Here is a 22,655-nt window from a genome sequence, read left to right as displayed (position 1 = left end):
CTTGAATTACCCTTTGGATTTGATTGGAATATAGATAAACTTTAAATAAAAATAATTAAAATTTTTATTTTTACGTTTTGAGTTAAATTTTATTATGAATTAAAATTAATAAGTTTTTTTTTACTATTTAATACTATAAACTTTTTTTTTTTTTTTTGCTTGTGTTTTGTCGGCAAATTTACGCCACCCTTGGACGGTCGAGATTAGAAATTTGGTATAGATCCTTCATATCCCGGCCAATACATATTGCTTTGTATTATATGTAACCGGAGCCGAGCTTTGGGAAGACGGCGCTCTTCGACGGTATCAATCTCTTCGTGTCCTGGAGTTCATGGCAAAAGCAGGCGCTTCGTCATCTTCTCGGCCGGTATTACCTTTCTCCTCCATCTGTATTTTCCTTTTTGATGCCCCGACAAAACCATCAGAAATTTTGCTCATAAAAATTTCAATGCAACATGTGTTTACTGTTGTCATATTTGTGCCATGTTCAGGAAGGCCTGCTTGAAGAAGAATACGACTTAATGTATGGTTCCGAATCTGGTTGTGTCGAAGCTCGAACTTCGTGCGATCACCTTGGTTCGTTGGGGGCCGATCTTACCCACATCCCAACCCCCGAGACTCCATGCAACAGGTACCTTTGGTGGTTCATACTTCTAAAATGTCATCAATTTCTTTTATGATCAAAAGCCAGTTCCTTCAACTTACCTATTAATGAATGGAGCTTAAGTTGATTTTTCAATCGCTAACGATTTACGCTTTCTGCGGAATGGATGTTCTTGAAATTGGATATGTACGCCCAATGTTATTTTCTCCGTGGAACTGTCACAATGCTTATAGTTTAAACCACAAAGCTATTAATCAATAAAAGTCTTGTTCTTGCTTAGCTCTAAGGATTTTTGAAAAATATGGCAAGTGTTTGAAAGAAATTGGGCATGAAAACCCATCATCGGATGTTTTGTTTGTAAAGTGTAAGTGAACGTCACTCGAAGTGTCAGAAAGCGTGTATGTGTAAGTGAACGGAAGTTACAGATCATATCAGTGCATTAGTGCCTGTCTCTAAATACTAGGAGGTCTATTCGAAGTGAGGGGTGCAACTGAGAGCGTGAGTCACTGCCTATACGTTCTGTGCATTGAGTGGGGGGCTAAACGGATAGCCAAATTCAAGGAGATGAGGGAAAATGGATGGTTTGTACATTTGAGGGATATTCACGTTGACTGAAGGTTTGGCAGCCGAAGAAGTGCATGTGAGATAGACATATGGAAGAAGGCATGGCCTCTTGATAGTAGAATTCACCCAATTATAGATCACAATATGCTTGTATCCACCTTTGAACTGACCCCTACAATCTAGCATACAAACAATTTATGATAAGAAGCCTAGTTTTTGCATCAAAAGTGGATGCTTTCTAATCTGTTACTGGATTAAACTTTCAGTTGCCAACACCCCAGTGAGAATTGGTTGTGTTTGTCCTGTAAGGATGTGCTCTGTAGCCGTTTTGTGAACAAGCATATGCTTCAGCATTATCAGCGGACAAGTCACAGTGTGGCGCTCAGCTTCAGGTAACTGGCCCGCTGTTCTGTGAAATGTTAATTGGAAATGCATAATTTCTCAGCCAATCTGTTGGCATACTGAAGCTGTGTCCTAAATGCACTCTTGCCACACAGTGATCTGTCAGTCTGGTGCTTCTCCTGTGATGCTTACTTAGATGCTCAAGCGATTCCACAGCTGCGTGTAGTTCATGAAATAGCCTATATATTGAAATTTAGGGAGGCTCCACCATTGCGAACAATTAATCATCCGCCCAGTGGAGATAATCAAGCTGAAAATTCATCATCTGGGAGTTGAGATTTGACAGGGTAACTGTAAACCATAGGATATATCTGTTTATCTTTTTTTTTTTCTTTTTTTAATGGGCCATCTTATCTTCAGTGTTTTTGAATGTCATCTTTGTAGGGGCCTTACAGCCATTGACATTAATTTCTTATGAATGCAAATATTGCGAGTTGGATGCACTGATATGCAGCTATTAGATAAATGAGGAATGGTTTTTTGGCGTTTCTTATCAGATTGTCTAATAACACGAGATGCCTAATTTTACAGCTTAGTACCACGTGAATATTTGAAGGATTTCTTCAGTATGTTATATTTTTAGTAGAGAATCTCATAAGCGGACGATGTTTTTTGGGCATTTGATAATGATGCTATCTACACTAAATGATGAAGAGTAGTTTATTTCTTTAAGCTAGAACTATTCTTTATGCTGAGTGATTAAATGTCAAGCTAGCAGGTTCACACTGCTCATGGAAGCATATCTCGTGATGATGCTCCTAGGTGGTGATGAAGGGGGGAATGATGTCGATTGAGGTTTTAGGTTTGATTTATTGCGATGCCTTAACATGATTTAGCCTTGACGTTGAATGTGCCGTATTTGTTGTGTAAATGTAGACACTTGTTTTAGCCTAGTAGGACATCCATTTATCACCTTAGATTCCTTGAAGTGGGTCACATTATACCTATCTAGATGTATTATTGAATCAATTGTGCGCTTGCATTGTTTACAGATGTGTAATGATACGGTGGACACTATCTAAAAAAGCTTAAACTAGATTCTTGATTTACTTTCTTTTATTCTTCAATTTTTAGCCATTCAAATTCAGCTTTAACTAATTTTTTTTCCCAATGTTACGCACGGGATGAACAATAACCTTTAGAAATGTGAATATTTGAGGGGGGAAAAAGAGAAATATAACCGATTTGAATGAAGAAGGTATGGAGCCCAAAAAAGAAAAGTGATTAGTTTATCAGTAGTTTTGTTTCTTTGTTTTTTTTTTTCTTTTCCTTTTTAGGCTTCCGGCTTCTTAGGTATTTAAAAAAGTGCAGTTATTGGTGATTTATATTAAATATTCTTTTCGGGTATCAATATTTTTTTAAAATTTTGACATCTCAAATTATTTTTAGTTTTAAAACAAAAAAACATTAAAGAGACATGAATAGGGTATCTGTAAATTTTTTTTATTTTTGGTAGAAGATCAAATAACAGTAAATAAAATCCACAACATATGTGGCTCGCCTTTGTAGAACTTCTTTATTTCATTTTCTAAATTATTTCAACTATTTTATTATTATTATTTTTTCATAGATCGGAATATTGGATAGGGGAATATTTTTTACAAAAACAAAATTGATCCTGCAAATAACAAGTTCGCTCCCTTCAAAATTCGTCAGGAACAAACGGGCCTTTATTACCCATTGCGGTCTGAAGCCTTGGTTTTAATTTGCTTTTTGTGAGATACATGAAATCTGCGCATGTTGTAAAAGCCCAGAGCGCTTTTCGTCTTTAGTCTGCGTTTGGTCTTCGTTCCTATTGCGTTGAACCGCGAACTGCAAAATTCGCCGATACAGCAATCGGAGGCAAAACCTTCAAGCTAGATCTTCTTAGCCTACCGGAATTCGGGATCACGTCACTTTTGTACAAGTCTCACCTTCGACATCGCTTCGTAAATTTTCTATCTTTCTTCTGAATCCCTTAATGGTTTTTCTCGTATTTCATGTTTGCTGCATATCTTTCAAATTCGACCACTTCGATTTTCCCCGTGCACATCGGTATTCAATGTTAAACTAAGTGAACTGATATTCTGTTTTCAATCGCGCATCTTTGTCTTAATTGTTATTTCAATTAATGTTTGGTTTGGTAAATTTGAAGCTTTCTTGTAATCCTTAAAATGATGCAAATTTTAGGTTTTGGCTGCGCAGCATTCATGGATTTAATTTGAATTCACTTGAGAAGTTAATAAAAAATGGGATACGTAATAGTTTCTGATTGATATTTTCATGAATTGCAGATTAAGGCATTGCCTGGGAATTAGGGTTTAAAGAAACTTACGTTTATGATCACCTTGGTTTCGTTAAAGTATTGCGGACGATGATTTGAATGCTGATTCGTTTATTGCAAGAAATTTGGGTAAAATGACGGTACCCAGTCGAAGCTTCACTCGAATTGACACTTTGGAGCTGAAAGCTTTGATTGTTCGGAAGATTGGGCATCAGAGAGCTGTGAAATACATGGAACAGCTTAAAAGATTTATCTGTTTAAAGATTAGCAAGTCTGAGTTTAATAGGTGCTGCATCAAGACAATAGGGAGGGAGAATATGCCTCTTCACAACCAACTTATGAGGGCATTGCTCAAGAATGCTCGTCTGGCTAAAGCCCCGCCTCCAAGAGCTGCTTGTAAAGTAGGAAGTCCTCTCAGTGTAAAAGTTTTGAATGGGGGTTCATTGTCACCTTCCCTCCAGAGAAGTGGATCTTCAGTAGGCCGGGATGGCAAGTTTAAGGACTGGCAAAGTCCATTGCGACCAGTGGGCAAACCTCAAAGCGTAACGTCTTTAGAATTGATATCCAAGGCACTGGAGCAGCAGAGTGCAACCGAATTGCATTCCCTTGGGAGTAGACCACCTGTTTCTGTTGAAGATGGCGAGGAGGTTGAACAGATGACTGGAAGCCCCAGTATCCAAAGTAGGAGCCCAGTTACAGCGCCTCTTGGTATATCCATGAACTTTGGTTGTGGTCGAAAACTTCTATCAAATGCATCAGCAAGTCGTAAATATTATTTAGAGACCTGTCAAAGCAGTGGAGAGCTACCTGATACTAGTTCTTTGAGGAGGCGATTGGAGTGGAAGTTAGAAAAGGAGGATTTATCTGTAACTGTGGACTGTGTAAATCTGTTGAATAATTCCCTAGATTCATATTTGAAGAGGCTGATTGAGTCCTCTTTCAGTTTAGCTGCGTCAAGATGTGGTAGTGAGCGCTTAAGACAACCAAATAGTCAGTCAGTGCCTGGTTCAATTGCATCACTACCTGGAAGATATATGCAAACAGTAACAACTTCTTCTTGTACATCTCTTCTAGATTTTCGTCTTGCAATGGAATTGAATCCCCAAATTCTTGGACCTGATTGGCCCATACAGCTTGAAAAGATCTGTGTAAGTGCTTCTGAAGAATGAAGCTTGTACTTTCAGCTGATTAGAATTCAACTGGAATCAAAGGGAATCAAAGGGCAGAAGTTGCGGATGAGGGATTAATTTGTTGATTGAAGTCGTGTGTTGATAATTTCTTGCTTCAGCTGACATGATTATTGATTTCCATCATATCCTGAAGTCACGTCGGTTGCCAAAACAGAATAAGGAGCATCTGGGATTCTAGGTGTAAGTTGGTTAGATTACACAAAAGATATAGAGATTGATGGTCGTTAGGGAGTGGGACATGTTTATACCAAAGTGTGTGAACCTCTGGGTAGGATTGAAAGCTTCATTGTTTCAAGAGTTCAACATTGATTGTTGATGATAGCCAGTTCTTGTCACTCTTATTTTGACTTTTCGACTAATTGTTGTAGACTAGGCTTGAATGTAGTTTCTGGGTCCCTCTTGTTTTATATAATACAAGTTTCTCCTTAGTCCTAATTCCAGCAATTTTCTCTCTGTTCTCTAGAAGGGGCAAGTCCTCCATTAACTTTCCATTCGTTGCCGCAAATGAATAATGATGATTTTATTCTAACTCTAAATGGCATCTTTAAGATTTTATTTTATGCGTGGATGATAGTTTTAAATTTACCAAAGTGGCATGCTCAGATATAAAGGGGGAAAATAATTTGAACAATCTGCTTTTATTTACATCTAGATAAAACCTTTTCGTCCCCTTTTCTCCTAATCCAAACATTTAAAATTGGTAGTTTCGTGTGATCTCTGAGACATTGATCAACTTCAAAAACTTCAACCTAAATACTTGTTTTTCTGTTGAACAGGGCATTTAGTAGTTTCTAGAGTTAAGCATTCTTTAGAATGATAGATTATCTGCTGCATTCTGGTTCTGGAATAATTATGAATTTAATCAAAACAGCATCTCTTAATATATGTTTATATTAATAATCCAGAGAAGCGAAGAGAAGGGAAAAAAATTATATTAAACATCCATTTAAATTATGAACATTCTGTAATATTCAACCAATTATCCACTTTTCTTTATACTCCAAATCGTAACAAAAAATCGACTTCATAAGTACTTATCAAATGACATTCAGCCTCAACAAGCAACAGCTCGTTGGATAAAAACTATTATATTTCCAAAAGATTCACACAGTTGTCGAATGTGCAGTATAATGTGAATTGTGACACTGTAGGAGCTAAAAACTAAAAGAATTTGAGAAATCGAACCCAAATATCTAAAATGAAGAAATAAGCCAAACCAATGTACTTAGTAACAGAAAATGCTTTACAGAGTCCACTAGTTGGTCCAGTCCCCTAGGAAGAATGGATACTATAATATTACAATTAAGTGGAAAAAAGAAAACTTGGTCGAAACTATTAAGCATTTGATCCACATCATGAATCTTAGAGCGTCCTGCAAAATACCGACTTCACCAGTTTGGCTTGTATACTGTAACCATATAGTTAGCCCATGTTTGAATCATGAAACAAGGGCTCCTCAAACTATGTTGCTCAACTCGCAGCCTCTGCTTTATCAAGGTTTGCCATATACGTCATATAAATGGTCCACACATATGAAAATGAATTGCTGACTAGTGGCTGCGAAAATATATGAACACAGAAGGTCAGGAATTAACGACCATTCATGGCAAATTGCGAGAGTAGAAAGGAAAGATGAGGAGTCAACCTCCTACGTACCTGTAAATGGACAGGGATGAATCTAAATGTTATAAAATCACAAACAGGCCAGTACATAACTCCATTTAACATTGTAGGCAGTACATCACGCTTTAAGCGTGCAACAATCTCTGTGTTGTTTTCACCTGGCAAAAGGTCAGAACTAAAATATTAAAGCAGCAAATAATACCATGACATGAATCTGAGACACGTTTTTATTTGATTCAAAAAATTTTGAAATCTTTTGTCATGTTTTGCCCGCTAAATATGGACCACACACAATTATAGAACAAAAATTCCTGTCTAATATCCGCTGCCACCTCAGTTTTCAAACTTTTCCCTCCTTTCTCCGCCAAGTGAGAAGGGTTTGGGCTTCTTCAAGTTAAAGAATCAAAATCATAAACAGAGACAAACAAAATGCAATAAACCAATGAATGAAATATGGATCCCATGCTTTGTGTGAAATTTTAGGTCAGTCATACTATTCATGATTTTAGAATACTGTTACTTCTTATAGACTTTGTGATATATATATATATAGATAGATAGATACAGAACCAGCACAGTACAATGTATCACTAATCAGGACATGAATGGGGTCCGCCATGCTGTTAAAGGCCTGCTTATATTGTAAACTTAACGTTCATATAATTGGATGCTAGAAACAGAACTAAATCACAACAATGCAGTGTTGCAACTTAAACTTGAAAGAATAGCTGCGTCTTGTCACATTTCAGGAAAGGCAGTATGTGCTATATGATTATAGGAAACTCAAAAGCAAACTTTTTTTACATTTAATTCATTGTTTTATCTAGTCACCTGCATCAATGTCTATGGTATAGAGCTAAACATCATTGTTTACAGCTCCACATTACATATTTACATTATTAACAACCTAAGCCTTTGACCTTGAGCACCTCAATTGACACCAGTTAGCAATATATTTCAATATACTCTTTGGGAAGTAAGGAATTTCCATATCAGAAAGCAAAGAAAATGGGGGAAAAAGAAGAAGAAGAAGAAGCAAAAAACATGCTCTAGAAGTTGTAATGCCAAGGGAATTAGAAATACCTTGCAATATAGCATTCAAGGAGAAGAAAACGACAGTCATGATAGGTCCATAAATTGCTTGGCCCATGACCATCTTCTTCAATGTTGAGAAAAGATCCCTCCTTGGGAAAAGATTTGACACAAAATTGAACCAGAAATGCAGTGAAGGTCCTAAAACGATCATCCCATATCCTGCCATGCGTAATGTCCTCACAAAATCAAACGATTCTGAAGATGATAGTGAAATAGTCTGGAGAAATTAGATCCGATTAGCCAGTGCATATGACTAAGAAAACAAAATGATCATGAAGTAAAGGGCTCATAATCACATATCTAGCACGAGATGAACCACAAATATAAATGGGAATGAGTACAGTGTAACAACTGCCGCAGGATTTTGAGGGTGTATCTATCACCAATAACAAGTACATAAATCCCAAGAATGTAAGGTTAACAGCATCCAATAATAAAGAAAGCATTAAAATTCCAAACATCATGCCACCGCCAACCGAATATTCTTAAAAGCCGCCAGAATTATTCCATGTAAAGAATAATGATGAGAATCCGGAGAGTTCATAATCCTATTTACTGCTAAAAAGTGGGGGAAACCCCATCATGTTAAGACAAAATAGCATGAGTTCAGTTGAGCTGCTTATTCGCATTGGTGAAATCCCATAAGCTGGGAAGGGTAATAGCCCGTTCCAAGATTGTGGGGGCAAAAGAATTTGGTAAACAAAATCCATCTTCATGAAGATATATAAAGCGAAATTTTGAAGAGTTATAAAAGAATGAAGAATCCAGAAAGAGTTTTCGTACCTGGGAGGACAAATCAGCAGCCGTGTAAATAAGCCCAGAAGTAACACTTTTTGTAAGAATGGGGCGCGACTTCACCATCCCCAAATACCAACCTACAAAACGAACCTTGGAGAGACAACCATAAGACGACGAAGAGGAAGAGGAAGAAGCAAAGGAGGAAGAGAAAAACGAAGAAGGAGAAATGGCATAGTCTTTGGTTTTCCTCGTAAAATATGGGGATCGAAAATATACTCTGTACTGAGTTTGGTTACACATAATGGAGGCTGGGGTTGAATCAGTGACATGTTTAATCGAATGCCTCTGCATCCAGAAGCGAGAAAAGGAGGATTCCTCAAGAATGCAGAGCTCATTTTGGGTTAAAAATATTAGGGGTTTTGACTTTCAGGGATGAAGAAGGGGTTAAGGCGGGTTTAGACCTAACAAAGAAAAAGAAAGAACTAGAACCAAGGGGGCGACGAAAGTCGTTGTTCAAGCCTTCAAGCTGCTTCTTTGAAGCCTGAGCAAATTCCTTTTGGAGCTCTGCAGGAAAACAAACGTGGCGATATCATTTTCTCTCCAGTAGTGAAATAATACCGTACTCCTTGGATAACGCAAATCTACCCCTACTCGCTTCCTCAACGGCGTTTTTCTTGCTTCCCCCAATAATTTAAATCGCACTTTATTTTATTTTCCTTTTTTTGCCTGGCTTTATTATTATTTTTCATGCATGGAAATTAAAATATGAATACAAAATCTATGGTCTATAAGAAGGATGTGCGCGGATGGCGTTACATTGAAGTCTAATATTAATTTTACTAATTGGCGAAAAATATATTAATTTTACTGAAAATAATCGTAATTAATTATGACAAATCTAAAATTATATTTCAATATTTCCGTACACAAAATATTACGGTAATATTTTAACTAAATTTAAAGAAGAGCCCATGATCCAGGAGGTTCTAAAATAAACAAAAATTAATATTTTAACTTTTAATTTAGATTCAAACTTCAAACAACAGTTTATAACTATATCACGAGATGTCGTAAGAACTGCGGCTCGAGTCACGGCATCGGCTTCTCGACACGTGTACAGTTGGCCATTACTTTTATGCCACGTATAGGTGCACTTTAATGCATAACGGGGAGGCCAATTTCTTTTCTGGGAAGATGGTCTCAATGGTCAATAACTCAATACACACGACTCTGTGGCAATTCGAGTGGATGGGCTTACGTAAATTAAGTTTAATTTGAGTCACATTTATTTGAATCAAGTTTAATATATTATATTTGTTTTAAAAAATTTATATAATTAAATTTAAATTTAATACTTTTAAATTTAATTTTATTCGAGTCACTTTGAATACCTAAAATTTTTTAAAATATTATTTATTTATATTTTTTAAATAATTTAATTTTTAAATAATTATGTTAAGTATAAATATTATTTTAATTTTAAAAAAATAAAATAAAAATAATAACTTATCAATTTTATACCTAAATAATTTTATTACTGTTTTGTTGTATTGTGTATCATTTATTCTTGAATTTTTCATTTATTAATTAATAATTTAATTTTTTAAATATTTCTCTTACCATAATCATATATAAATATTTTATATATTTTAATTAAATAATAATATTTTAATTATGGTCAAGTTGATCTCAATTTAATTATAGTTAAACCCCTAACTTAAAATCATTGCTTCAATTAGTTTAAAATTTGTAATAACTTTTGGATAAATTATATTTTTTATTTTTAAGAATATGAAAAAAATAACCATCATTATATTATATCACAAAATTATTTAATTATGATTAAAATACTATTTTAGAGTGGACGATAATCAAATAATTATTCAAGACTATTATTTTATTTGTTATGTTTATTTAATAATAAAGTCATGAATTTGTACATGCTTGAATTTTATCTTTATCTTAAAATTAACTATCTTATTTTATAAAAAATATAAAACATATTTTTTTGCATACAAAAATGATATATAGGACTCAAAACTTTTTTCAAAAAATGGGTTTTAAAATATAAAATTTAATATTAAAATATATTTAAAATATTATTTTGAAATATTTCATTAATTAAAATAATAAAAATATGAAAATCTAAATTTTTTATATTAAAAATATTTAATATATGATATTTTAGTATAAAATGATATAAAACTTAAAAATTAATAATTATTTATTATATTTTATATATTTTTTTAAATTTTTTTATTTTGATATTCAGATTAAATTTGAATTTAATCAAACTTGGTACGAATGACACATACATTAAAAAATTATTTTTTTTAAGTTTAATTTTAAATTTTTTGAATGACTTTGTGTTGAGTCATCAACTTATCCACCCTAGTGGTAATTGGTAAACACCCTGGCCGCGTGTTCGACTACATGTGAACAACTTTATTTTATGTTTTTACGATAGCCACTCTTCCCACAATTCATGATATGCGTCTTTTAAAACCGAAATTTTACAAAAATATGCTTTAAATCAAAATAAAGAATCAACTAAAATAAGCGTATGGTATTTTTTGTAATATATTCAATGAAAATATAATATTTAAATATTATTAATTATAAATTAATTCTAAAATTAATGACAATAGAGGGAACAGCGGGCAAGAATTTAAATATATATTTTGTTATAAAAATAAAACTAATAAAATGATATTACTTAAAATTTTATTTAGATGACTTGAGATATTTTAATTAAATAAATTATAAATTTTATTTTGTGCATCGGTCTATCTAAGAATTTCTCATCAAGTGAGAGGAGAAACTATTTAATTTTGGAAAACTAATGATTTGATTATATGATTTTGACTTAATCAAAAATTAATTTTTAAAATTAAACTTAATGCAATTCAATCATTATTTTTTCAACTTAATTAAAATTTATTTTTGAAGTCTAATTTGATGCAATTCAATTTTTATATTTTAGACATTTAAAGCGTCCATTCAAATAGATAAAATTAGAAAAAATAATAATAAAATATTTTTAAATTATATAAATATTATTTTAATATCTTAAAATGGTATAATTTTTTTAAAGTTTGTAAATATTTTTCTATTATTAAGAAATTAATATAAATGATTAAAATTTTTTTAATTTAAATATCAATTACTATTTATAAGTTTTGTTTTAATATTCACAATTTTTTTTAAATTATGAGAATTCAACAAAAATTTACACGTTCACATTTAAAATTTTAATATTCTTCAAGTGTTTAAATATTAATTATCATTTATAAATTTTGTTTTAAAATTTACAATTTTTCTTTTTAAAATTATAAAAATTCTATAACAATTTATAAGTTTGAATTAAAAGCAATTTAATTATTTATATTAATTTCTTTATGACAAAAAAGTCTTCAAAAACTTTAAGAGAATTATAATATTTACATTGAACTAAAATTCAAGAATTGAGTCTTAATTAAATCAAAATAATAAGAATTGAGTTGACATGGTCAAAGTTTGAGTACTAAATTTTAATACGAAATGATTTATTTTCCCAAAATAAAAACAGAATATTGCCATCATGGAATGAAATAAACAAACTTTAATGACAAATTTATCAATCAAGCAAACATTTGAATCAAGTGATCTACAAATTGATAATTCTTTCATAAAACTTGGAGCTTTCCAGATCAAAACAGACATAATTATGGTACCAGGTATGAAATTGGAGATAAGTTATACTGCTGATGATCGCTTATAAGTAACAGTTTTTCTATAGATTTTATATAAATAAAATGATTTTCCAAGCAAACAAGTTTTCCTTGAGACATTTGTTTATCACCATCATCAAAGTCTGAGTTCAGCTACATGCTGCACACAATGGTCGGTGATACAATCAGATCATAGTTTAATCACTCCCTTTTATTATTCATATATCAGACTCTTTTCCATGGCAACCAAATATATTGTTTTACATTCCCTTTCTCTTCGCAGTATAATAGCTTTCTTCAACATCCAAAATTGTAAGAAACCAATCCTTTAAGTTCTGGACCCTTGAGTTTATTGTTGTTTGCAAAGCTGCAACAATAAGCAAGCCCACATCAGAGACTCTGGAGAAACTTCTTATGAACTATAAGCTATTATGCCGGAGACATTAGAGAAGAATGTCTCATCAACTATTTTCTGGTTTATTTCAAGTGATTTAAGTTCTTGATGAGCAGGATCAATTGGAGAGAAGACTAACCTTTCTGGAGGGAAAGACGCAAAAGGGCCATCTACTGGTATTGTTCCACAGAGGTTGTTGTTAGAAACATCACTGCAACATTAGAAAATGAATTCATCTTCATATTTCCATTAGCTCATAGAAGCAACAGCAAAGAAATCACAAGTCAAGTCACAATAAAGCTTACAAGATTTTGAGATTAGTGAGACGAGTGAGCTGTCTTGGGATTGGCCCTGAAAGCTTGTTGTTGTTTAGGCGGCTGAATTTTGGATACAAGGAAACCGAAACAAATGGTGATTTAGATATCATTCTGATCAAGAACTATATAATGTTCAAAGATTTCTGAGCAATCAAAGAGAGACATCCTCACAGGAATCTGAGAGATTTCAACTTGCTGAATGATTTTGGGATCTCCCCTTCAAACTGGTTATCGTACATATCCAGACTAACAAGTTTTTTCAAGTTGCCGAGTTCCGTAGGAATCTTCCCTCTTATGTCATTCCTATAAAGCTCCCTGCAAAAATGATCAATTCCAGAAACCCTGACCAATTAGTGATTATCAAGTAACACCGAGCTAATTCTCAATCAAGAAACAATCACGAGTAACCCCAATCTACCATGCAAAATCACAATCATATGAACAGACAAGCATACATAACGGCTTAGTTCTAGACTGGCCTAGTTCAGAATCTGTATTTATTCAGTCCCCAATCAAGATATAGGAATAGTTCATATGAGAGAATTAACTTGGGGATTCTTAGGTACTTGTTTGCTTTCTGATTATGAAAACACAATCCTACTAGGGTTTACCTTTGGAATACCAAAGCAATAATAAAAGCATAAGGGAAGAGAGGGAAGGGCGTGTACAAGTATTGTAAATGGTGAAGTTCGCCCAGTTCTGGGCCAAGAGTTCCAGAGACGTTAGAATTGCCCAAATCCCTGAAATTCAAAGTATAGACAAGCAGGTTAGAAGCCTAACATAACAAGCATAGGAATATAAATCAAGATATGAATAGAAATGAGAAGTAAGAAACTTACAAGCGGGTGACATGATTATTGGAGTCGCAGGTAACATGGAACCAAGTACAAGGATTAACCAGAGTTGGGTCCCAGCTCTGCAGAATGTTGTGGGGGTCAGAGAGCCTGCTTCTCAAGGCATTCAGCGCAGTTCCTACAAGAAAAATCCAAATGAAGATTATCATCTGAACTCTGAATCAGAGTATTTGTGGTTTCCTCAGATTTCTCAAACAAAGAAATCAAGAGAAAAGGAAAACATACCTTCAGAATTGGTCGAGAAGGATGGGAGGGGACAGTGGAGAAGGACAAGCAAGAGAGAGAGGGATATGAAAGGAGTCATCTTTCTTTCTTTCTTTCTTTCTGCTGTGAAGAAAAGCAGAATGAGGGTAAAGAAGAGGAAGACGGAGAAGAGGGGGGGTGTGTCAAAGTCAAAGATAGAATAGAGTGGGAATAGTGTTTGAAATTGAATAAGGAAAGCAAATGAAATCATGGGAAGGTGGTGAGTGACGGATGAATTGGCGCGTAGTGTGGGGCCCAGTCAGAGACTGGAAGTATTGGGAAGGAGCGTTGTTCCGAGGAAAGTGAGGGTGGTGTCGTGAGAAGTAGGACTCTGAATCTGACTTCAAATGGGGAAATTGCCTTTGACTGTCAACTTCGCGGCAGTTTCTTCTCCATTTTTTTTTTTTGGGGAAAAATCGAAATGTTTGAATTAGTCCAGAAAAAAACGAAATCTAAATAAAATGAAGAAAACATCCGCGTCAAATTTTTTTAAAGATCAAACAAGTCACGTAATAAATAAAAATATTAATATTAGGTTTATCACATAATCATTAATTATTAGTAATGTGTTTCACCTATCAAGCAATCAAACCATATTAGGAAAAATAGAGATATTTACGCAGAGCTTTAATATCTGAGTTATCATAATTAACCGATGTTATGGATATTTTTTACAAAAAAGTAATAATAAAATTTTTAAAATTATATAAATGACCATTCAATCTCTTGAAATATCATAATTTCACTATAAATTTTAAGAATTTTTATATTAATAAATTTTGAACTAAAAAGATTATTTTACTTTTATTAAGAATAACAAATATCAATCACAATTTTTCATTTAATTGTTTGGATAAGTGTTTTTCATTTAGTTGCTCCAAAACTTTTTTCATATTTTATTTTTAAAAACAAAAAAAATAGAAACAACTTTAACTTATTTTCATTTTATTTTTTTATTTTTAAAATGCAATACATTTAATTATTAAAATTGTTAATTAGATTGATCAATTTTTATTATTAATCACCCCCATTAACTGTCTATAATCATTATTATCAGTCTATTTTTTAAATTTTAAAATTTTTTTAATAAACATAATCAAACGTATTTTTATATTTTTTTGTTTAAAAAACAATTTTAAAAATTTATTACAAAATATTTTTTAAAAAATAAAAAATAAGAACAGAAACCAAACAAGCCCTTTATTATTGAAAAATAAGTTTTTAGAATAGCAAATCTCAATCATAATTTTTGTTAAAAGAATAATAATTTTTATTCAAAGAATCACAGGAATTAAATAAAAAATTATAACTTTTTAATAAAGATAAAATAATTTTTTTACTTTAAAATTTATTAACACATAAGTCCCTAGAAATTTCAATATTATGACATTTCAAGCAATCAAATTGTCATTTATATAATTTGAGAAAATTTTACTATTATTTTTCTATTTTTTTCGCATTTTAGTCCCTTTTATTTTTTGTTATAAATCACTTTCAATCACCTCACAAGATTAACTTATTAAATATATCTTAATCTCAAAATTTAAAAATATTTCAGCTTTGCCCTTACAAGAGAAAGAGAAACACAATATTTGATGAGTCATATGAAAATATTAAATTAGAATTAATTTCTCTTTTAATAATTTCAATAGAGGTAAAATTAAAATATACTAATTTAAATTAATAATCCTCTATGATTTACTTTTTTCGAGGGGTATATAAGACACTTTTTTTTAAATATCATATTCAAAAATATAAAACATTTGGGGACTTTGAAAGTATAGTTAATAAGGTCTTTCCAAAAATGCAGTTAATTAGGATATAATTAATGATTTTTTTAATTGAAACACCTATTAGATAAAAATAAATATAAAATATGTAATTTTAGATATCCTTAACTAACTTATTGAAATGCAAATTAATTAAAAATATTTGATTACATTAAACACGGGGAATATATTGAGAATTAAAAATTTATTCCAAAAGACGATTAGATAGTATCTTAATGTTAATATGGATGATGAATTTCAGACTATGTCTCACTTCTGACTCAAGTTAAATTGAGACTCTTCAATGTATTTGATAACAAGTTATTTAATGCTGGTAAAAAAAAATATAAACAAGTTATTTAATAAACAATTGATAATGATGTTTTCTAAAACACTCAATCATATCATATTTAAGTTATATAAAATTCTTATTATATTTTTGTCATAAAAAATTATGACATAAGTTCACAAAGTGAACTTAATTTTTTCCCCCCACCAAAGTTACACCTTGAAAAAAAAAATATTTTCTCCTCACATTTTTACTAATTTAAAACCAACATCCAGAAATTTAACTACATAAAACTTCATAGCAATAACTACTATACCCGTACAATACAACACAGCTAAATAGTGATTAGAAGGTGCAAATGATCCCATTTAAGACACATGTGCACTAAATGTGGATGCTTTTTTTTTAGTGAAAATTCAAACGTACTTCACCACATCATAAAAAACTAGTCCTTTCTATTAGATCTAATGCTCATTGGTATATGTCAAAGAATTTCAAACATACTTCCAAACGAGATTTATCTTGCACGCAGTTACACATAGAGTCAATTTTTTTTTTACATATTTTTAATAAATTAGGCTAATTTAAAAATCTCACAAGATGACCATGGCTAGTAATGGAAAAACAACTAGTGTCGCTCTCGTTCTCGATCTCTAATCCACTTTGTCGCCACCCATTTCTGCCCCTCAATCACGGGACAACTTCCATGGAGAGAGGTCTGCAGTAAAGTTCAGTTACTGACAAATGAAAGCAAACAAAATAACGCGAGAAAGAGAGAGAGATTTTGTTTTTGAGACGATCAATGACGTGTACTAAGAATCCATTTCAATTCCATGGCAATTTTGACACAAAATATTAGCGAAATTTTCTCTTGCCAGATAGAAATGCCGAGAATCAATGCATCTACCGACAAGTGCACCACTTAAAATTAGACTCACTAAAGTACAGTGAAACTATGAGTTTTTGTTACCGAAGTCCAAAGATACATGTGTATAGTTTTTATAAAATTAAAGGAAAATACGCATAATTTACTTCTTGGTATAAGAATGATAAGAGCAATTTGAATTTATCATCATGAAAGTACCATCTTCTCTATCATCATTGTCCAAAAAATCCTCATCTTCTCAGTTACAACCGGATGCTCTTCCAGTAATATATACACACACATACCAGGTGTATTATAAGGAGAACAGCAATTATATGCATACATTATTACTATATGACTTTAATTCCCAAAAGAAAAAAGAATTACCTTATCGATTAAGCCATCTGGAAGCAGAGAGTAAAAAAGAAGTCCATCACCTTGACGCGGCTTCACTTTCAAACCAATGCATTCTTTATAATCATAACGTGTACCAATGTTCGTACCATCCTGCAAGTTAGAACACTCTCCATTGACTACATCTATATCAAGATTCATATTTTGAAAAGTACCATAAATACGGATGACGTCAAATTCCGCAATATACCTCAAAAGGGAACATGGTTTCTCCTCCTGCTTCTACGTTTGACAGGTACAACAAGAAGGAAGCGACCTGCCCAATTGAGCATGAATATACGCGTAAGAAGAGATCCATAAGCAGACTGATCAGACCAGTTCAGATAAGAAAAAGCCTTTGAAAGAGAAGTTAGTTAATGAATTTCTTGAAGTTATTAAATTCTTGAAATTCTAGATATGGCATATATAAAATCCTAAACTGATTTCTGGTCTTAGTTATTTATGGTGGAGGTATAAAAACCACAAGGGATCACTGTCAGCCATAACTGGTCCAAGTTTTAAAGTATATCTCTATGTGGCGTCTGTCCATGTTTTAGACCAATTTATGAGCCCATGATGAGTATTGGGTAATCAGAACAACCTGGACTGGTCATAACATTGAAACAAACTTAAGGCCTATATGGGTAACCCTTCAAAGTACATCCAAACTATATTTAGGATATGTTTTTACCAAATCCAATAAATAATTGGATCCTTCAAATGTATTTTTGGCAGATATAAACTAAAATTCAAACGGGCACTTAATATGTCAAATTAATCTAGATAGTGAAGGTAAAGTCAAAATTACTTGATAACTTTGAAGAATGCTCCATTTGCTTTGCTTATTCCTATTTTTCCCACTTGGTTCTTTTCTTTCTAACTCCTATCTATTCCCACTTTCCCAGTGAATTCACGGTCTAAATAAATATCATACAGCACGTACCACTAGGAATAAGAAGAACTAGTTACACAATGACCAGGGTCATTTTAAAATCTCGCTAAGAACTGTTATATGGTATTTCCGAATCATCCAACCTTAAATTTCTTTTTCCTTGATCTGGGAGATCAATTAGGTGAATATGGCTTTAGTTAAATCAAACCTCAAAAAGAGACACAGGTGTCAAGTACAGAATATATCAAGACACAAAGTTGTTGAAAAGAGAGATTTGCAGGAAGAATGATTCAGCCAATAATACCACCACAAAGAAAAAGAAAGATGGCAGAAAGTGATATTTGACAAGAATTCCTTGATAATAATACCCTTTGACTCTGTTGAGGGCCATATTCAGTTGGGTTGAAAGCATCATAATGAGCATCGTATTTTTGGCCTATCTCATACCGCAAAATGTTGAATGCCTGCAAAATTTTGACACCAGCCCCCACTTCACTCATCTTGAACGTTAACCCTTCATAGAAAGTTAACGGAATTGTAAAAGGAATAATACCTCTCCATGGGTCCTTGGAAGCATTGTAACCCTAGCAATTTTGCTCTCAATTAAGTCTAAGATGCCAGTTTTGTCTTCTGATGCACTAATGAATGTGCCTGAACTGTTTCCAAGTATAAATTAGTAGCAGCAATACAAATGTCTCTCAATCATCTTCAATGACTATCTGTTCTAACACAAATTATTTTTTGAATTGTCTTTTCAGGATGTGGATAGGTTCAAATGATAACATTTGTGAGGAAAAATGCATTTGATTGCATCATAATCTGGCTGTTTCCTCTGTATGTTATGCTCCAAAATATAATATGGCAGGGTTATTATGTATAGTCATAGCTAATATGTTAGAGATAGGCCTTCAGTGAGATGGAATAATCCATTCTATCAAAGATCAATGTTTGGCAAATAAGATGATGACTCTCGCATAAACCAATTTTTTAAAAGGTTTTATCCCCTTACCATCAATTTACCAAATTCATAATACGCCCTTTTAAAAAAGAACATCTTATTACCTGAAACCATCAATTATCACCGTGCATTAAATAATCCATGTAAAGAGAACTGAACGCCTCAAACAAATAGTTAATGTTTGTGATGTTAATATAGTTCTAACTTCCAAATGTCACAATAATTTTATTTTTTGTTACCGTACTATGAGCTCAATAAATGATAGATGACATAATTCAAACTCAATAACCTAAACCCTATGTATATGGCAAAACTGAGATAACCATTTACTCCAATGCAGGATAAGTAATTAAAAAACATTACCAAAAATAGTCTGACTCATTTGAGCAGACTTATCTATGTTAAAACTGATCATGTTAATCCACGTGTATGTTATATAAGGAATTCCAAGCTTTCATTAAATAGCTATCTAATAAAAATTCACGAGAAAAATCAAAGTGGATGATGTACGTGAGAATGATAATACCTTGTTCTAGTGCCCTTGGTGCTCTCAGAAGATTCTCCTTTTCGCAGAGCTAATTTTGATGGTTGAAGTTTTGATTTTGCCATGTCAATTATGCGCTCACATAGTTCAGCACTTGTGAAGTTTGGAAAGTAAACTGCTCGTGGCCTCCAACTTAAGACCTGCAAAAAAGAGAAAAAAGGAAGAGAAAGATATTGAGCAGCAATGAATAACAGGAACAAGTTCAAGGAGCTTTCTAAAAAGCAGAGATTTTCTTTCTGAAGGCTTCATCTCAGCTGCAGGTGCTAAGTGCTAACCACTTCCAGATGACAAATCTATGTCTATTAAATGTCTTCTTTTCAATGATAGTAGAAAACAATTCCTTTAAAACCCAAGTAAAGACATTTTCTCACTTCAACTGAATATGCCAACTTCCATTTCCAAATTACAAATACCAAGAGTTTTCCCCTTATGAACATAGGCCATAGCCATAAGCTCTATAATCTTCTAAATACTGTCAAGGTATGAAAACTTGATTTAAAAAGGAAGCGGGCCTCTAAGCGTTTGCTAGGATTTTCATGTTACTTAAGATGATGTGAGCAAGAATCAATAAAATGTATACACGTATCTCCTCACACAAGTAAACTTATGCAACATTCTTTTTTTGTATTTAAGGACAAATATGAACTCACCTTCCTTTATTCACAAGAATTTGAAAAGTTAGGATAAATTCATCACAAAAAAGACCGGACCAGACTTGCCAGCTGTATCATTTAAAGCAAAAAAGAAATAAGAACGAAATACACTATGATTCATGAATGACCGCGCATCATCAGTTGACAATACTCCTGGATTTTGATAGTGCTAGCCAAAGTCGGGTCCTTCGCAGTTTGTCTTACTCTCTAAGTGTCATGTACCTCCATATGTGAAGTGAATCAAATAGATATTCTAATCAGAACACCCTAAGGATGCTTCTCTGCGGGGATCATCAATACCTTAAACTAATATGCAAGCAACTTTTACGAGAACCGAGGTATCACTTTGAATTTTAGGCCTTGCTTCGATACTCTCATAAGATCATCAAACTCGGTCATGACAATGTTTTCATTCGTTAGACATAAAAGCATAAACGGAAAACACATCAACCAGATAGAGATCAAAAGAAGACGAATCACCTGAAACGGGATTGACTCAACGAAATCTTCCCCAGTTTTGCCATGCTCAAGTGGGTCATATTCGTTCTTCGCCACCGATTCTTCAAGTATTCTCGCTGTCGTTCGTGGCCGTACATCGCCCAAATCCTGCAATCAAATTACATAATCAGTTAAATCCATGAGATTGATCGAGTACAGACCAGGCAATCAATCGAGTATTGTAGAGGGAATTTAAGAGACCTGAAAGAGGATAGTGGACAAATAAAGTCCAACAAAGAAGAAAAGGGAACAAAAGAAGATCAAAGAAGGTAAGCCCAACTTCAAATTGGAGCCTTTTGCTTTGGCTTTCATTATGCTGTTCCTTTATTTCTCTTCACTTTCTCCTCCAATGTTTGAGCTGGGAAGGCTTTAAGAACGTGGGCGACGTGGGGTACAATGGAGAATTTCGACAGTGAATATCAAGATTTGAAGCTTTTTAGTTGCTTTGTCTCTGTTTTAGGGGAAGATGTGACCCAACACGACAATGGCGGGAGTTTCTCCAGTTCAGGTTGGCAGGTTACATCTCCATCCAAGTTCTACCCCCTTCTTTCTCCGTTGTGTTTGTAAGGTAATACTCTTTTATTGTAAAAATCCATGGTAATTTTTAAAAAATTAAATGTTAAAAATTACAAAATATTTTTAATATTTTAAAATATAATTATTAATTTTTTAAAAATATTTTTAATGAATAAATCATTTTATATTTATTTTAAAATAAAATATTTTATTAAATAAAAATAAATATTAAAATATTATTAATTTAAAAATAAATTATTATTTTATTAAAGTAAGGTTCAATTAAAAATTTATTATATTTTTAAATTAAAAGAATGTATAAGATAAGGGTGTGTCTGGTTGATTTGAGACGAAAGGAAGGGGTTAGAGGAATTTAAAAGATTTTTTGCTTTAACATATTATTTTTTAAAATTCTAATTATATATATATATAAAAGTTATTTTAAATATATTTTATTAAAATTAAAAAAAATTAAAATTTATTAAATTTTATCTAAAAATTTAATCAGTTATACCGGACCACACCTGTCAGGCTTCCACTTCGGTCGGCCATAAAAAACTGTTCATGGGTAAAGCTATTTTAGACTGATTATTGGACCAAAATTCGAAATCAAGTCAAGAATTGAATCCTGTTTTAAAAAATCGGGCGGTTCAAAAAATTACTTTTTAAAAAAGAAAATGACCTTTTTTTTTTTCATTTTTAAGCCCAAAAAGCTAAAACCCAACAAAGCAAGACAGGGAGCTGAAAACTAAAATTGAGATCAGAGTTCAAGTGTTCGACACTTCAACTTGGACTTCGTCAGTTCGTCCCTCCTCCTCTCATTCTCTGCGTCTGTGATTGTCACACGATCGACGTCGCGCGACCCTCACTTAAGCGTTCGGCTTCATTAGTTCGTCGTCCTAGTCCTCTCATTCTTGCCGATCAATCGACATAACGGAGCCTGCCAAGCTGCGATGCCCTGATCTGTGAAGTTCATCCTCCCTCCTATGCCTCGTCGATCGTCTCATTTGCCTCCACTCACAGGCCACAGCCACCAGTCGATCGCCGTCTTCTGAGTTTTGATTTCTGATCTTCATCTGTCTGCTTCATCATTACAGTGAGTTTTTTCTTTGTTTCATTTACCAGAACATTTGTTTCTTGTCTAAGGATCTCATTTATTCAATGTTGTTTGTAAGATTTAAAATTTAAATGCCATATCATCAATGTCTGGCTTCATCTTTATCATCCTAGGTTGCTCACTTTTTTTTATTTTATTTTATTTTTAACATGCTAACCAAAAAA

General features: G+C 32.8%; 5 protein-coding genes across 9 annotated transcripts; 2 read left to right on the top strand and 3 right to left on the bottom strand.

Annotated features, from left to right (window-relative positions):
- Nucleotides 1-238: 238 nt before the first annotated feature.
- Nucleotides 239-3,977, top strand: LOC129286846 (uncharacterized). 3 transcript variants are annotated; one of them, XM_054922920.1, is made up of 5 exons: nucleotides 239-367; nucleotides 492-631; nucleotides 1,435-1,560; nucleotides 1,666-1,857; nucleotides 3,844-3,977. In XM_054922920.1, exons 1-4 carry the CDS (start codon nucleotides 332-334, stop codon nucleotides 1,844-1,846), a joined length of 483 nt encoding a protein of 160 aa, XP_054778895.1. In that variant the 5' UTR covers nucleotides 239-331; the 3' UTR covers nucleotides 1,847-1,857; nucleotides 3,844-3,977. The 3 variants fall into 3 exon arrangements, with proteins under 3 accessions (XP_054778895.1, XP_054778894.1, XP_054778893.1); XM_054922919.1 differs by lacking the exon at nucleotides 3,844-3,977 and adding an exon at nucleotides 1,955-2,066; XM_054922918.1 differs by lacking the exon at nucleotides 3,844-3,977 and having other exon boundaries at nucleotides 1,666-2,066.
- Nucleotides 498-5,458, top strand: LOC129286845 (uncharacterized). Of its 3 annotated transcripts, none has more exons than XM_054922917.1 (2): nucleotides 498-631; nucleotides 3,844-5,458. In XM_054922917.1, the coding sequence occupies exon 2, from the start codon at nucleotides 3,968-3,970 to the stop codon at nucleotides 5,000-5,002; it is 1,035 nt and encodes a 344-aa protein (XP_054778892.1). In that variant the 5' UTR covers nucleotides 498-631; nucleotides 3,844-3,967; the 3' UTR covers nucleotides 5,003-5,458. The 3 variants fall into 3 exon arrangements, with proteins under 3 accessions (XP_054778892.1, XP_054778890.1, XP_054778889.1); XM_054922915.1 differs by lacking the exon at nucleotides 498-631 and adding an exon at nucleotides 3,264-3,470; XM_054922914.1 differs by lacking the exon at nucleotides 498-631 and adding an exon at nucleotides 3,265-3,498.
- A 772-nt stretch (nucleotides 5,459-6,230) lies between these two features.
- On the bottom strand, nucleotides 6,231-9,123 carry LOC129286774 (uncharacterized). The gene is made up of 4 exons (XM_054922802.1): nucleotides 8,525-9,123; nucleotides 7,730-7,958; nucleotides 6,680-6,804; nucleotides 6,231-6,580 (listed from the first exon to the last, which is right to left on the bottom strand). The coding sequence occupies exons 1-4, from the start codon at nucleotides 8,828-8,830 to the stop codon at nucleotides 6,494-6,496; spliced, it is 747 nt and encodes a 248-aa protein (XP_054778777.1). The 5' UTR covers nucleotides 8,831-9,123; the 3' UTR covers nucleotides 6,231-6,493.
- A 3,110-nt stretch (nucleotides 9,124-12,233) lies between these two features.
- Nucleotides 12,234-14,136, bottom strand: LOC129286582 (leucine-rich repeat protein 2-like). Its single transcript, XM_054922527.1, has 7 exons — nucleotides 13,980-14,136; nucleotides 13,740-13,872; nucleotides 13,569-13,640; nucleotides 13,072-13,215; nucleotides 12,889-12,960; nucleotides 12,723-12,794; nucleotides 12,234-12,556 (listed from the first exon to the last, which is right to left on the bottom strand). The coding sequence occupies exons 1-7, from the start codon at nucleotides 14,056-14,058 to the stop codon at nucleotides 12,487-12,489; spliced, it is 642 nt and encodes a 213-aa protein (XP_054778502.1). The 5' UTR covers nucleotides 14,059-14,136; the 3' UTR covers nucleotides 12,234-12,486.
- Nucleotides 14,137-16,493: 2,357 nt separating this feature from the next.
- Nucleotides 16,494-21,386, bottom strand: LOC129286785 (probable prolyl 4-hydroxylase 9). Its single transcript, XM_054922826.1, has 8 exons — nucleotides 21,060-21,386; nucleotides 20,841-20,966; nucleotides 19,690-19,847; nucleotides 18,759-18,861; nucleotides 18,574-18,669; nucleotides 17,525-17,590; nucleotides 17,308-17,427; nucleotides 16,494-16,773 (listed from the first exon to the last, which is right to left on the bottom strand). The coding sequence occupies exons 1-8, from the start codon at nucleotides 21,168-21,170 to the stop codon at nucleotides 16,684-16,686; spliced, it is 870 nt and encodes a 289-aa protein (XP_054778801.1). The 5' UTR covers nucleotides 21,171-21,386; the 3' UTR covers nucleotides 16,494-16,683.
- Nucleotides 21,387-22,655: the final 1,269 nt, after the last annotated feature.

Source organism: Prosopis cineraria, unplaced genomic scaffold (genome assembly GCF_029017545.1).
Source record: "Prosopis cineraria cultivar Desert tree isolate PC_DT_omini unplaced genomic scaffold, ASM2901754v1 PC11, whole genome shotgun sequence".
NCBI classification, from domain to species: Eukaryota; Viridiplantae; Streptophyta; class Magnoliopsida; order Fabales; family Fabaceae; genus Prosopis; species Prosopis cineraria.
This window is presented reverse-complemented; position numbering and strand designations above follow the sequence as displayed.

What these genes read in the sequence shown, in the direction of transcription:
- LOC129286845 (XM_054922917.1), top strand. Translation starts at nt 3,968, where the DNA reads ATGACGGTACCCAGTCGAAGCTTCACTCGAATTGACACTTTGGAGCTG.
- LOC129286785 (XM_054922826.1), bottom strand. Translation starts at nt 21,170, where the DNA reads ATGAAAGCCAAAGCAAAAGGCTCCAATTTGAAGTTGGGCTTACCTTCT. An exon ending in GCCCTCAACAGAGTCAAAGG is followed by an intron (nt 17,591 to 18,573) that starts GTATTATTATCA and finishes TCAATTGGGCAG; the next exon opens with GTCGCTTCCTTCTTGTTGTA. An exon ending in AAACCATGTTCCCTTTTGAG is followed by an intron (nt 17,428 to 17,524) that starts GTATATTGCGGA and finishes TCTAACTTGCAG; the next exon opens with GATGGTACGAACATTGGTAC.
- LOC129286582 (XM_054922527.1), bottom strand. Translation starts at nt 14,058, where the DNA reads ATGACTCCTTTCATATCCCTCTCTCTCTTGCTTGTCCTTCTCCACTGT. An exon ending in CTTCTCGACCAATTCTGAAG is followed by an intron (nt 13,873 to 13,979) that starts GTATGTTTTCCT and finishes TTTTTCTTGTAG; the next exon opens with GAACTGCGCTGAATGCCTTG. An exon ending in CTTCACCATTTACAATACTT is followed by an intron (nt 13,216 to 13,568) that starts GTACACGCCCTT and finishes TCATTTTTGCAG; the next exon opens with GGAGCTTTATAGGAATGACA.
- LOC129286846 (XM_054922920.1), top strand. Translation starts at nt 332, where the DNA reads ATGGCAAAAGCAGGCGCTTCGTCATCTTCTCGGCCG. An exon ending in CTTCGTCATCTTCTCGGCCG is followed by an intron (nt 368 to 491) that starts GTATTACCTTTC and finishes TGCCATGTTCAG; the next exon opens with GAAGGCCTGCTTGAAGAAGA. An exon ending in AGTGTGGCGCTCAGCTTCAG is followed by an intron (nt 1,561 to 1,665) that starts GTAACTGGCCCG and finishes CTTGCCACACAG; the next exon opens with TGATCTGTCAGTCTGGTGCT.
- LOC129286774 (XM_054922802.1), bottom strand. Translation starts at nt 8,830, where the DNA reads ATGCAGAGGCATTCGATTAAACATGTCACTGATTCAACCCCAGCCTCC. An exon ending in CTGCTGATTTGTCCTCCCAG is followed by an intron (nt 7,959 to 8,524) that starts GTACGAAAACTC and finishes TAATTTCTCCAG; the next exon opens with ACTATTTCACTATCATCTTC. An exon ending in TCATCCCTGTCCATTTACAG is followed by an intron (nt 6,581 to 6,679) that starts GTACGTAGGAGG and finishes ATATTTTCGCAG; the next exon opens with CCACTAGTCAGCAATTCATT.